The 15,179-nt window shown below is 37.8% G+C and overlaps 1 protein-coding gene across 4 annotated transcripts in view; it reads right to left on the reverse strand.

Moving 5' to 3' along the window:
• The window catches only part of SESN1 (sestrin 1), a 116,106-nt gene that overhangs the window by 15,382 nt on the left and 85,545 nt on the right, over nt 1-15,179 (reverse strand). The window contains exon 1 of one of the 4 annotated variants that reach the window (XM_081251457.1): nt 6,520-6,733. The exons of 2 other annotated variants lie outside the window; for them this stretch is intronic. In XM_081251457.1, the coding sequence (XP_081107583.1) occupies nt 6,520-6,621 (102 nt within the window). In that variant the 5' untranslated portion in view covers nt 6,622-6,733. Of the gene's footprint in view, nt 1-6,131; nt 6,444-6,519; nt 6,734-15,179 lie in introns of those variants that run through there. One more of the 4 variants, XM_081251458.1, reaches the window with a different exon arrangement.

The following is a 15,179-nucleotide window of genomic DNA, read 5'->3' on the forward strand; positions in this document are numbered from 1 at the left end:
TTTGTACATCCAAAACCCAACCAACCAAAATATCAATCCCTGTGCATCTTGTCAGGAAATGAAAAAGCCATAACCTCTACCTAGATGTCTTAAACTGAAAGAAGTATAATTATTACTACATCTATAATAACACTTCACAAGAACAGAAATATTATGAAAAATAAAAAAGCTATTTAAATCCACAGAAGAGAAAGTAGTGCAGGGCATGGTTTCTCTGTGGTTGAGTAAAACAATTTTAGAGAAATTAATTTTGTTTGTGAGTTTTCCTTAAATTTTTACTTTATAGCATCTCATCAACTTTGTTCATATTATATTTTAGAGGAGCTCAACTAATTAAAAAATAAATGGTTTTCTGCCTTTTGACATAGTGAACCTAGAATTCTATACTTTATGTGACAGTGTAGTGTGGTTAACAAAAACTGACAATCTACTGCTAGGCTTCCATCTTTTCCCTCAATACAGTGTGCTAATAGAAATAAAACCAAAATATAATTCAGACTTTTTTTTTTTCTTTTTGAGGCTCATGTCCTATCACTCTAGTCTCTAAACAAAAAACCCCCTCCTTCTTTAACAACTAAATATTAACCCTTGCTTATATAATTACATACAAATATTATTTCTACCCTCTCTCTACTGCTTCCAAAAGTCCTTCATGATATAAACCAGATGCTTTCCTTTTAAAGGAAAAAAAGGGGGGAGGGGCAGTCAGAGAAGAACATGTGGCAACAATTCAAGAAATCTGGTCCAAGTGAATGAAAACCTTTTGAGCAGAATGGATTTTTAAAAATTAAGCAGGCAGGACAAAATTGAAGAGAATCTTAATTAGGAGAACTCAAGATTCAGATTCAAAGTAGGCTGGATTTGCCAACTAAATCTAAAATTTTATATATGTTTCAAATAATCTTGTATTGGAGGTCAGTGATTTCTTACTCTGATAATTCCACACTTATACTGAAGATAGTAATGTCTAATAACCATGCCCCTCATTAGAGGAGGCACTAAATTCACTGGCCCGGCTGTGTATGTGTCTCAATATCCTATAATAAATGCAAGGAAAAAACCCACATTCCTGCTATTCAATACATCATCTTGGCACAAATGCAGCCATTTATATAAAATGATGACTCTATTGGCCTTTCTAACTGATTTAATTACATACATTTCTAACAAAATATATTGGGCAAGACTTTAAGGCTAAAAATCAATACCCCTTCTCAGTTCTTTACTATCTTATTTAAACAAAATGCATTTTAGCAAACACCCCATTTCAGGGGTTTATTATTCATTTTCTACCTAAGAGACACTATTCTTGTGACTTTAGTATACAAAAGGTGGCATTTCAAAGGAGGAGAAATGGATTATTCAACAAATGATTTTGGTACAACTGGAGAGCCACTCAGAAAAAAGTGAAATTGGAGGCTTAAATCATACTTTACTCCACAATAAATCAGATATAAGTGTAAAAAACAAAAATAAAAAACATTACAGTATTAGAAGAAAATACCTGTGGACTTAGGTCTAAGAATGCCACAAAACCAGGAAATCATAAATATAAGATTGATAAATTTGATGACATAAAAATAAAGACTTTCACATGGGAAAAATAAACATATAAAGTCAAAAGCAAACAGAAAACTTGGAAATATATTTGCAACTCATATAGCAAAGGGCTAAATTTTTTTAATACATAAAGACAAATCACTAAGAAAACCCCCAACAACCTCATAGAAAAATGAACAAAGGACATGGACAGTTCAAAGTAAATGAAATATAAATGGCTGAAAAAATGATCAACCCTCACAATAAAACAACTGCCATTTAAGTACACTGAGATACAATTTTTCACCTAAAATACTGCTTAAGATCAAAAAGTTTGATGACAGGCTGTGTTGGAGAGGAGGTGGAGAAATAGCCATTCATTGCTTATACTTTTCTGATGGGAGTGTTTTGAAGTGTAAGGAAAAAATATCAAGAAACATATAAGGAGTATAAATTACTACAACCTCTATGAGGGCAATTTGAAATACTGATCAATATTTAAAAGTTACATACCCTAATCAATAATTCCATCCCAAACATTACCCTATACTCACATTTCTGAAATGTCATGTGCAAAAGTATAATCACTGCAACATTGTTTCTAGTAGTACAAAATATAAAGCAACCTAAGTGCTCATCAATAGAGTACTGTTTCAATAAAGTTTAGTATGATTGTAGACTAGAATAGCATGAAGTCCTCACAAAGAATAAAGCAGTTCTATACAAGTTGGCTTTAAAAGATCTCCAAGATATATTATGTGGGGGGAAAAAGACAAAGTGTATAATATGTATATATTATGTTACTATTTGTAAGGAAAGGGAAAAAAATTACCAATTCCATTTCTAGGACTTTATCCTACAAATACATTAGCAGCATGTGGATTGTGTATGTGTGTGTGTTTATTTTTTAAAAAATAAGACCAAATTCGTAGCACATGGGCCTCAAAACAAAGAGCTTGAAGTATATTGTTTTGGTTTGATTTCTATACCAAATAGATAGTTTATATCAAACTGTTACAAAACAATAGCTTTACAGTTCCAAGAAAGTGACTATCACTGTTTCAGAAATGGAATATTTTCCTATAGGCATGCCAAAGGTCTTTCCCAATGGTCCTTTCTAATTCTCAAGTCTTTGAAAGTCCATCCCTGTAGCCAAATTTAGTGGCCATACTGGTATCACTGTCTCCCCTCTTCCTTTCCTTCAAAGGTCAAATCTTTCTTTCCCAGTTCCTTTAGAAATAGATTCTTTTATGTATTTTATGAAAAAGTATGTGTTTTAAAACAGGATGTTAAGAAAAAGCAAACATTCTCAGGAATGGACTATAAACCTATTATGCTAAGAACCTCTTACTGTTAAGATCACATTCATTCCTTGGTGAGGTACCAGTCTAACAAAGCAGGGGACAGAAGAGAAAAACTGAAGAAAGGAAAGGAATGGAAAGGAGTCTCTGATATTTAAGACTCCAGTTTCATTATTTTACTTACGGCTAGTTCTAGGTAAAATAGAATTTTATGAACTCTGAAATTGCATCCCAATTTATCCTAATCCAGATACTGTCAGGAAGCAGGTCACTGATTCCATCTAGACTCCCACTGCACACAAATTGAGCTCTAACTTCTGGGAAAAGGAAACAGGTGACAATTATCTTGAAAACAGCCACGAAGTCTGGTTCTAGAGTTGGTGTCTTTAATTAATTACTCTCAAAAGAGACTCTTTAAGAGCTTTTGAGGGACTTCCCTGGTGGCGCAGTGGTTAAGAATATGCCTCCCAATGCATGGGGCACGGGTTCGAGCCCTGGTCTGGGACAATCCCACATGCCGCGGAGCAACTAAGCCCATGTGCCACAAGTACTCAGCCTGCGCTCTAGAGCCTGCAAGCCACAACTACTGAGCCCGCGTGCCACAACTACTGAAGCCCGCGTGCCTAGAGCCCGTGCTCTGCAATGAGAAGCCACCAAAATGAGAAGCCCACGCACCGCAACCAAGAGTAGCCACCGCTCTCCGCAACCACAGAAAGCCCGTGCACAGCAACGAAGACCCAATGCAGCCAAAAATAAATAAATACGTAAATAATTTTTTTTAAAAAGAGCTTTTGATACTTAAAGGTCCTTTTAGATACCATTATTATTATACAATAGTATTCTTGATTTCTAAAGGGTTTAAAGTTTCAACTTTCTGGAAAACTCACTTTTGAAACATTTCTTTTCCTAGTCACATGACAAATTAGTTACTACCCTATTTTCTAGGAGGTATTGATTAAAAAAAAAAAAGGCACTGCAGGTCTTCAATGGTGTGATCGTAAGCCAAACTAAGTGCATTTCATAACGTCCTAAAGGTTCCTTCAATTGTGCCTTCATATGTACCTGTAAGAAACTGAATTACAGACTTCGAACAAATTTTGGCCAATCTAGATTCAAGGAGGCAGAACTTGCCAACGGCAAATGGCCTTGTTGTGAAGCAGATGTAAATGCTAACCACAGCACAAACCTCACAGGCTCTTGGTGAAGGTGTGGCTGGGAAATCTAACATGGGAACTAACAGTCTTCTCCTTTCAACAATCCTCCTAATCAGCATCTTTGAAGACCTAGCAACAGCCTCTGCCATCACAACATTGCTGCAAATCTCTGACGTGATATCTGTTTCCTCTCCAGTGTATACTAACACACTAATTTTCACAGTATGAAAATTCTCAGCAAATGTTGACACTACCACAGAATGACTAATGTATGTAATGTATCACTGTATGAATCTGTGTTTATGAATTTACTGTTCTAATCAGATTTTTCAAATTTGTCAGGTACATTTATGAATCCATATGAATATCTTTAACCAAAAAAAATGAACCGTTTGCCACAAGTGCAAAATGAGAGCGTTTGGTGGCTTACAGTGTCTATCTACTTGCACAACTAGTTGAAAAGTAAAAATAATTAGATTTTGAATCTAATTATTGAATCATTTTATTTTTTCTCACTGCACTTGGTACATTATTAAACTGTCTAGATGTCTTAATACTGATAATCACAATAATATTAATTTTGATTTTTAAAAAAATTACAAAAGCAGTTCTTTTTGAAACACATTTCAACAAGGCAAAAATATGCTGTGTAAAAAGTAAAAGTTCCCATCCCACTCTTCCTTGTTTATGAGAATCATTGCCTATAGCTGGGTGCTAGCCTTTTGACATTTGAAATTTTTAAATAGAAATGAAGAAATCTAGAAGCACTATAAAGAAATCTTCCTATTATAACAACATGTACTAGTGCTTCTTCTAAAATTGTCATTAACTCTTTTATAGGGAATTTAGAAATACTCAAAGTTCAGGTACCTCTTTTTCCAGTGTCTGGTCTTCTATGAAATACATTCTAGAAAAATAAAAACTCACTGACTTCAAAGTACTGGCTTTATAAGGCTGACTTAGGCCATATGTGTGCCCTATACTTTAGTCAGGAGTTCCATTCCTGGAAAGGGTTTAATTTAAAGACACTGTGGAAGCTTGCTATTTGAAAGAGTTGTGTTATTAATTCTTTTGTAAAGTGAATAGTTTTCCTATAAAGCACTACTTCCTAATTTATCTTCCCATATGTTGGAGGTTTTAAAAATGAAATACAACTATACAAAGGTTCCTGGTGTCCCGAACACAATCCCATAGGCTCTGTAATCAATGTGCAAGCTATTGATAAAATGTATCTGTATCTTCCAGTTGACATGGCTATATTTAGAGATTCTAGATCTGAGCAAAAACCAGGATTCTGCACACAAATACCACCAGAAATAACAAATTCAAGCACAATGATTGAGGCTCACTTCTCAAAATGAGAACAGATCTGTTACGGCCTGCAAACAGAAACTGTAAATTCTATTTCAACACTTTCACACTCTTTTCTATGGTAAAGTTTCAAAGCAACAGTTATGAGACTTTTTTTAGGTTGTTGTATTATTTGGAAACAAGGAGCACATTATGTATCCATGAATGCTAAAATCTAGAAAAAGCATTTGGTGTTCTACAACCTTCAGAAGAAAGTGTCTTCATTTAAGTTTATATGAATATATGTACTATATCATGGTGTAGACTCCATTTACAAAATATATATATACATATAAATACTAACACTGAGTCATTTTAGTGGGCAATACAGTAGAGAAATTACCTTGTATTTACATTTCTTTAAGTCAATACTTAAAACATTCTGATTTCAATTTTAATTACTATTTCTCTACTTTCTCCCTTGCCACCTTTTGAATTTAAGCCTTTTAAAGTTTCAAATTTGAGTTAAAGGTGTATTAGTAACTCTCAAATGGTGCCCTATTTGCAGCCACTTAGGAAAGATATAAAATGTTACAATTAAATAGCTCTTTCTGAAGGCCAATTCAGACACAAAAAGGGATAGTTTAATAAACAAGAGTAAACGCTGTGCATAACGTCATAGAGCTGGCAGAACATACTTATTCTAGGCAACATCATCTTTTAACTGACCGAAATATATGTTTCTTTTTCTTTCTTTTTTAAAGTAGGAGGCAAAGAGAGTGAGGGTCCCCGAATAATGTGTTTTGACAAGACGCTGAGGGGGAAAAAAATCCACAGGCTGTTCTACCTTGAGACTAGAGTTTGTTAGGTTTCTTCTGGCTTGTGGAGACTTGTACAGAAGACAACGTTATTTACGTTTCGGAGACTTCCATTTAAATGACCGAGGCAGCTGTCCCTCCCAGCCGCAGCATTTTCTGCCCGGGGACGACTCTCGGTGGCAAACGCCCGCCCCCGCCCCCCACTGGCCGCCCCTTCACCTGAGGGGCGCGGGCCAGCCTGCGACGCCCCGCCAGGCAGGGCGGCCGTCCGGGCGGTAGCTCCAGAGGCGCCCTCCCCGCGGAGCGTTCTCCGAAGCTGTTAGGGTGCGAGGGCGGGGAAGCGACACGACCTCCGTGCAGCCCAAGCAGTTGGCCGGGTGCCCGCCCGCCCACTCGCCCGGCCCCTTGCCCTGGTACCTCGTCCCGGCCGCGGCTCCCGCCACACTGCTTGCAGCCCAGCAGCTCCGAGACGGCCAGCGAGGCCGTATACGCCTCGTTCGCGGCTGTGGCCAGGCGCATGTCGGCGTGAGGACAGCTGCGGACGCGCAGGGGGGCCGCGGCGGCGCGGAGGAGGCGAGAGCTAGACGGGCTGCCAGTCGGCCTCTCAGCTCAGAGGTTGAGCGCCTCAGTCCGTGCTGACGGCTGAGGCAGTGCGGGGCGGGACGGCGCAAACAAACAAGACACGCGGCCCCGCCCCCGCCGTCACTCCGCCAAGTCGGCGGCCGCGCGCGCCAATGGGGGACCGCAGCGCCGCGGCACCCCGCCCCCTTGGCGCTGAGGAGCGGGCGCTGGCGGTGGGCGGGCTAAGCGGCCGGGCGAGAAACAATCTCTAGGGAACGAACTCCCGCGAGGAGCTAATCCTCGGGTCGGAATGGGCTCGGTCCGCCGGGAGGTGTGCGTGCACTGCGGCTGGAAGATGCAGCGCGAGCCGTCGGGTTTCAGTTGAAAGGCAAAAGTGTCCCTGTCCCAGCATCAGCAGCCGAAAGCTTGCCCTCCCTCCACCCGCTCGGGTCCATTTACCTAGAGCCAAACAGCAACCAACCTCTAGGCTGACCCCGACACCACCAGGAGGAATCAAATTCGCTTCACATTTTATGAACTTTTGAAATTTCCCGTCTTTCTTTCCAATAATGCCGAAACAGCGTTGACTGGGCCGCAGAATGCAGAAACAAGTAGGGGACTATGACCCATATTCAATGTAAAATTATTTTGGGTAAGCTACGTAGAAACTATAAATATCACTCTCCTACACAGATAAGCCTTGGTAGCAGATCTCTAATTTTTTTTTCTTCCCAAGTATATTCGAAAGCTTTAAAATTTGTTTCCTCATAAGCGCCCTAGGTTCTAAAGAAAGAATCTCTCTCTGAAACCTGATGAGGAACGTGAGAAAACAGGTCATAAGGGAACACAAATAACTGACATTGTTGGATCTGGAACACAAATCTCTCAAGTCCTGTGTCAACACTATTTCCTTACAGGGCTCCATTAACTTCTTTTTAAAAAATTAACTCCTAAATTAGGTCTCTTTTTTTGCATGTTTGCCCCGTAATTTCAAAGGCTTACATGCTCAGGTTAAAAAAAAAAAAAGTTGGAACATTCTGATAGAAGGAAACAAGCAGAGTTTAAGTCAATAATACTGACAGACACAGAACCAGGGCTCATAAATGAAAATAAGTTTCAGTCTTAGGAGTGAGGTTACAATGTCTCAGAGAAAACTGAGTTACTCTTTGAGCTCTTAAACTGTCACATTTTAAAAGTAGCAGGTTAAAAATGGTTACTTTTTATTTATATTCTCCAGATAAATAAAATGATGTTATATGTTCTCATACACTGCTTTTGTAAATTGCTAAAGCACCCAAAATATTTTTACTGGTCAAGAAAAGCAATTTGAGGTTAATATTGACATAGAAGAAAAGGTTACAGAGACGTCCAAGCACTCTTCCTCTGAGCACAGCCACAAAAACAAACAGTCTAATCTGATGCCCACTCAGCCACAAACACACAGGCAAAAATAAACCCAGTAAACCATCCAATTTGCAGCAATATGACATACCCTCCAAGATAAACTGGTTGTAGATGAATAACGTGGAAACATAAATGGACTTGATGTAGGGGTTGTGAGTTATAGAGGTACTTAATGAGGGAAGTATGTGAAAAATAATGACTGGCTCTGAAGAGTTGAGCTGTGATTTTATTTTCTGGAAGGAATAAAATAGTGGGGGTTAGCTGTCTAGTAGGGCATAACCTTGTCTGTAACATTAAAATTATATCATTTACAAAATGGAGAATGTTTACCTTTCTATTTTCTAATGAGAGGCAAGAGAAAAGCATGCATTTAGCTAATGCACAAATGGTTTAAATGCAAATTAGAACTGCAAACGGTGTATACACATGTGTATATATACATATATGTGTGTATGTATACATATATGTTCATGTTTGATACTTTGTGCTTGATAAATATTGAAGAAACATATGTTGAAATTGAATAGGAAGCTCCAATTAGGATCTTTCTTTCTTTCTTTCTCTTCCTTCCTTCCTTTCTTCTTTCTTTCTTTCTTTCTCTTTCTTTTCTCTCTCTCCCTCCCTCCTTCTTCTTTGAAAGTTTCAGTTTATTTATTTTGATGCTGCCTTACATAAAAAGAAAAATAATTTTAATATATTCTAATTCAGTCCTTACTGAGACCCTTTCAAGCCATTAAATGTCAAGGTTCCTTTATGGTTCTATAAAGACTGACTTAAGGTCTTCAAAGAGTACTGATTTTTGCTCTTTTTGATAGAGCAGTAACTGTGGATTAGTCACTCTCTTCTCTAACATAAAAAGGCTGCTTCCTAATAAATCTATTAACCAAGAAATCCAACAATTGTATTGACCTGCAAATATCATTGTGTAGATCTCACTTCTGGAAATGCTTTGTTCCAAAACATTTAATAAAAAGTTTATATTTTCCGAAGATTTCACTACTTGAGTAGGCCAGATGTTCTGAAGGTGCTTCTCCTAATGAACTCCCAGTGCTAAGCATGTAGTAAACCTCCTGAGCACCGATTAGTAATTGGGAAGGACTACATTTTTGATATTTACCACAGGCTATCATTACAGGCCAGCAGCTATTTACAAAATCTGCTATTTAAACATTTCCTTTCAACATTTTTTTCTTCGATGAAGAACCCTGACATCTAATCCAAGTAGTAAGAGTAAATCTGAAATATTTCCTTTCCTCTAAAAATGTTTTGGGAATTCCCTGGTGGTCCAGTGGTCAGGACTCCAAGCTTTCACTGCCAAGGGTGTGGGTTCAATATCTGGTCGGGGAACTAAGCTCCCACAAGCCATGAGGCACAGCCAAATAAATAAATATAAAAATAAAAATGTTTTGGTAAACCTACTCAAACTGTATCAAAGTGAGGTTTTTGCATTTGTCATTAGCAGGAATGGTCTCAACTCTAATTTTCTCAAGAACAAGATGTTACACCCATGTAAAAGAGTGGTGTCAAATGACTTGATCTGAGCAGAGAGCTGTGTGGCATTAGAGAGTCCAGACTTGGCCTGGTGGTTCAAGATGGGCTTCCAGAAGGAAGAGATATCTGAGCTAGGGGCTTAGAGGATTAGTAGAGAGGCCTTGGCAAGAAAATCGGGGGAGTGTTTGGGAGAGTAAAGACAGAGTTCTAAGCAAAGAAACCAGCATGTGCAAAAGCCCGCAGGCAGGGGAGAGACTGAGAGTGGTAGTCCGTTAGGAAAACTGAATAAAGGAAGTTCACTGGGGTCTAGAGCACAGGGTATGGAGAGTAATGGATGAAGTTTAGGTAAAACATAAACAGTAAGGAGGGACCTTGTTTAAGATTCATTAAGGACAATAAATTTCATTCTTAAGAGTAATGTGGAGTTACTAAAAGTTTTAAAGAGTAGAATGACATCAAATTTGCATTTCAGCTAAGGTTTAGGCAAAACTAGAGGCAGGAAGATGAGCTAGGAAGGCTGCTGAGGCAATTCTGTCAAGGCAAGAGGGTGATGTGAAGAACAATGGAAATGAAACAAAGTGTAGGGATGAAGGTGGATTTGTCTCTCCAACATGATAATAAGTTTCTTGAGAAAGGAAATGATGCCTCATACTTTTGTTTTTGAAATTTAGGGGATAAATCTCAACTTATATGCTCTCCTGACCAAGTGGCTTCCCTAAATCCATTAGAGTTTAAAAAATATAGTCCCCTAATGAAAAGAATATGTATATTTTAATAGAAAGAATACAATCAGGCCAAAACATATAATCACACTTCCATGGACCACACATTAAACCTTGAAGTTTTTCATTAACTAAAGGAATTAAAGTACTATAGATTTGTAGATCTATTCTTTAGAAATTATATTTAATAATTGGTTAGATACACATAGCCATGATTTTAGCCATTAAACCAAAGAACTCCTTTAAGAGGGGAGTGGGATTTGTTAGATTTATGTGGTTTAAGCATTCTTGAAAAAAATGCCATATTGTCATTTAAAACATTTTTACTTGGAATGAATGCTGGTTTTTAAGATTACTTCTGCTTACTAATTTTGTCAAGATTTTTCTCCTCTAGCTGATATCTTCCTGTTTTTTTAATATATATAGCTTGCCTGCTAAGCACTTTTTTCCTTTCAACATCATGTTTTGGGTATGTTGAGATCCTTCTAGTACTGAACTTTAATTTTATATTCTCTTATTTGTCCTCTACTTTTTTCACTTCTTCAATTTAATTTTTAGAATTATATTACTTATAAAGGAGCAAGAATGTTGACAAATCTTTGCTATCTTTCTCTCCTTTAGGGTTCCTTCTTTTAGAAATGCACAGTTTTAAATTTCTACATAGGGCTTTAGAAACAGACCATCACTCATATTTGTAAACAAGTAGTATTCCAAATAGTGTCAGTGGTTTTAAATTAGAAAATCACTTTCCCTCAAAGAATAAGCATGTTAAATCATGGTCAGGTTTTCCAGGCTAATGATAAGACCAACATATCAGACACTAAGAACTTTACACTTATAAGGCAGATACAATTATTTCTATTTTACAAATTTGTAAAACAGAAACTCATAAAATATTGGTAACTTGTCCAAGGTTGTAAAAGTAGTCAAATGCAGACTGAGATCAGAACCTAGGTCTGTCTGAATCCAAAGCAGCAGAAGCTGGGCTGCTTCTTTTAATGAATATTTTTTAAATGTCAGTAATGGTATGTTAGCTTAAGTTCTTGATTCTGATGGCAAGAAAAGAGGGCAGGAAGAAAGAAAAATGTATCTCCCTTGCTCATACTCAGGGTGAGATCTGGTTTTAAAAAACAGAAAAGAAAAAAGAAATCATGGAATGAGTGGTCTTGGTCTTTTTTTTTTGTGGTACGCGGGCCTCTCACTGTTGTGGCCTCTCCCGTTGGGGAGCACAGGCTCCGGACGCACAGGCCCAGCGGCCATGGCTCACGGGCCCAGCCGCTCCGCGGCATGCGGGATCCTCCCGGACCGGGGCACAAACCCGCGTCCCCTGCATCGGCAGGCGGACTCCCAACCACTCTGCCACCAGGGAAGCCCTGGTCTTGGTCTTTGAGAGCTTCTCTCCTCTATTTCTCTACCCCTGTCATTCCTTTCAGTGTCTCCCCAGACCTTTGGTAACTTCATGCTACCCAAAGCTCCCTCAACAGAGTTTACCCAACTTCCTACCTGCTCCTCACATTACCCCTATTCTTCTTAGAATAACTGGTAGGTATTAGGAAGAAAACAGGCTTCTTATACTAACTCACACTTATTATATGAGGGACTGACATCTCATACTAATTTATTTATTTATTTAGTCTGTCTCAATAGAATGTAAGCTCCATAAAATCAGAATGTTTGTCTTTTTTGTTCACTGCTGTATTTCTGATATCTTAGTGCCCAGCACACAGCAGACGCTCAATAAGAGTGTACTGAATGAGTGAACTCCACAGAGATGTTGCCATTAAAAAAAAAAAAGAAGCTTAACTCAACTGAAAACTTAATAATGAATTTCAAGTTCAATATTCATATAATAAAAGATATGGGCCATCTAGACAAACACTCTTGGAGGCTTTGGGGTCACTATTTACGCAGGCAGGCAGGCTCTGCTTGGGAATCAACTTGTCCTTTCCAGCTTTACCAAGCAAATTCTGTTTTTCATAGTCTCTTCCCATCTTCTCCTTTGGAACCCCAGATATTCCCAAGCACCTTTGATTTTTCTGTTCCTGTTTTCCTGCACTACCAAGATAGTGGCTATATAGGTTTGGGCAATGGTACATATGGCTCACTTGTTAAGTCAGGCAGGTACTTACAAGTCAGACACTGCCTGTATACATACCATAGTTTGACAAATTCATGAACATTTTGTAACCAAGTCAGGCTTTAAACATCCTGAGGCTTCTCTAAAGTGAAGTGACCGTAAAGAAAGTGTTGAGATATCAAAGTTAAGTGGGAGAATTCATTCATTACAACTTTTAGAGGCTAATTACTTTTCAGCATTGTTGTTGAAGTAAATAAGAAGGAATGGATTTAATCTGGAATAGGATGAGGTTCAAGAAAAAGGTGAGTGTAGTGGGAAACTGAGAGTTAGGTCTTTATCCCATATGTTCTTAGGAGTTACTGAAGGTTTTAAAGAAGGGCAAAAAGGAAATACCAACTCAAAAAAAAAAAAGTTAATGGAAGATACTTAATGTATGACATGTTCAAGTAGAAAATATTTCTCAGGCTGTGCATATATATTGTATTGTATTTAAAATAGTTTTTGAACATAGGCAGAACACTCTATGACATAAATCACAGCAAGATCCTTTTTGACCCACCTCCTAGAGTAATGGAAGTAAAAACAAAAATAAACAAATGGGACCTAATGAAACTTAAAAGCTTTTGCACAGCAAAGGAAACCATAAACAAGACGAAAAGACAACCCTCAGAATGGGAGAAAGTATTTGCAAATGAAGCAACTGACAAAGGATTAATCTCCAAAATATACAAGCAGCTCATGCAGCTCAATATCAAAAAAACAAACAGCCCAATCCAAAAGTGCACAGAGACCTAAATAGACATTTCTCCAAAGAAGATATACAGATTGCCAACAAACACATGAAAGGATGCTCAACATCACTAATCATTAGAGAAATGCAAATCAAAACCACAATGAGGTATCACCTCACACCGGTCAGAATGGGCATCATCAAAAAATCTACAAACAATAAATGCTGGAGAGGGTGTGGAGAAAAAGGAACCCTCTTGCACTGTCGGTGGGAATGTAAATCGACACAGCCACTATGGAGAACAGTATGGAGATTCCTTAAGAAACTAAAAATAGAACTACCATACGACCCAGCAATCCCACTACTGGGCATATACCCTGAGAAAACCATAATTCAAAAAGAGTCACGTACCACAGTGTTCACTGCAGCACTATTTACAATACCCAGGACATGGAACCAACATAAATGTCCATCGACAGATGAATGGATAAAGAAGATGCAGCACATATATAGAATGGAACATTACTCAACCATAAAAAGAAATGAAATTGAGTTATTTGTAGTGAGGTGGATGGACCTAGAGTCTGTCATACAGAGTGAAGTAAGTCAGAAAGAGAAAAACAAATACCATATGCTAACACACATATATGGAATCTAAAAAAAAAGAAAATAAATAAAGATGTTAAAATAAAACGGTTCTCATGAACCTAGTGGCAGGACAGGGATAAATATGCAGACGTAGAGAATGGACTTGAGGACACGGGGGTGGGGGGAGAGGGGAAGCTGGGACAAAGTGAGAGAGTAGCATTGACATATACACACAACCAAATGTAAAACAGATAGCTAGTGGGAAGCAGCCTCATAGCACAGGCAGATCAGCTCAGCGCTTTGTGACCACTTAGAGGGGTGGGATAGGGAGGATGGGAGAGAGGTTCAAGAGGGAGAGGATATGGGGATATATGTATACATATAGCTGATTCACTTTGTTACACAGCAGAAACTAACACAACAGTGTAAAGCAGTTATACTCCAATAAAGATGTAAAAAAAAATAGTTTTTGAGGAGCTGGATTTCATCTGTACTTAAAAACATATGTGAAAATGCTTTTTAAATTCTCAAAATGCTTCTGTTTGTGGGCACAAGGCAATAACTGGTTTTAATATGAAACCTACAATTTTACGTCCAAGGAATATATTGGTCTGGCATAATATAAAAAAATATCTTCCCAAAATAGATTAAAATCAAACCTAATATCTTCAACTTATTCTGAGCCCACAGACTTCATGGAACTGAATTCTCAAGTGTTTACTTCCTTTATAAAACTGAATTTACCCATAGTTAAAATGTTTAGGCTAAATGCATATTAGTAAGTCATCTGCTTAATCACGTCTGAATTTTGAATGTTTTATTCATACTAGAGATAATTTTAATTCAAAGAAACAAAATCCTAATGACAATATTCTAAAATCTTTTAATCAAGTTATTTTTTGTTTATAACAGCTATCCTGACCTCCCTATCCATGCCCCCTCGCCATGATTAGTACTACCAAGCTGTGAATAGAGTTCAACAATATGTGCTTTCCTAACAGCTCAAAGAAACCCCCAATCAGTTCCTTTGTGATAATCTTTAGTTGTAGGTTCTTTAATCCTTTAAACCACCTTCTTTCTTTGCCTCCTTCTGAGATCTCTTGTTTTTCAAGAGGGTATTAAGTTTGTAGATCCTTAATCTCGTCACAAAGTACAAGGCCACATCTACAAACTACTTGCATATTACTAAGCATTTTAGAAATTAAATGCCATTCACTGGATTTTCTCATCGGTTCTTCTACCCTCCAAAATCCTCACTGCACCTCTGTGGGCCATTTTCCCCTTTGCCCAAAGGATGTGGGTACATTCAGGGCACTGTAGTTCAACAAATATATTTATTTTCACTTACCAGTACTATCTCTCTATTTAGCTAAGAATACTCAAAAAAAGAATGCAACTTTAAAAATTATGTTTTGTTTTGTTTTTTTACATGGGGTTAAGTTTGAACAGAATTCAAGATCATTTCATTTGTAGTAATAGAAAATCTGATTTTCCTAATTTTTGG

Source organism: Mesoplodon bidens, assembly GCF_964165515.1.
Source record: "Mesoplodon bidens genome assembly, chromosome: 12".
Lineage (NCBI taxonomy): Eukaryota > Metazoa > Chordata > Mammalia > Artiodactyla > Ziphiidae > Mesoplodon > Mesoplodon bidens.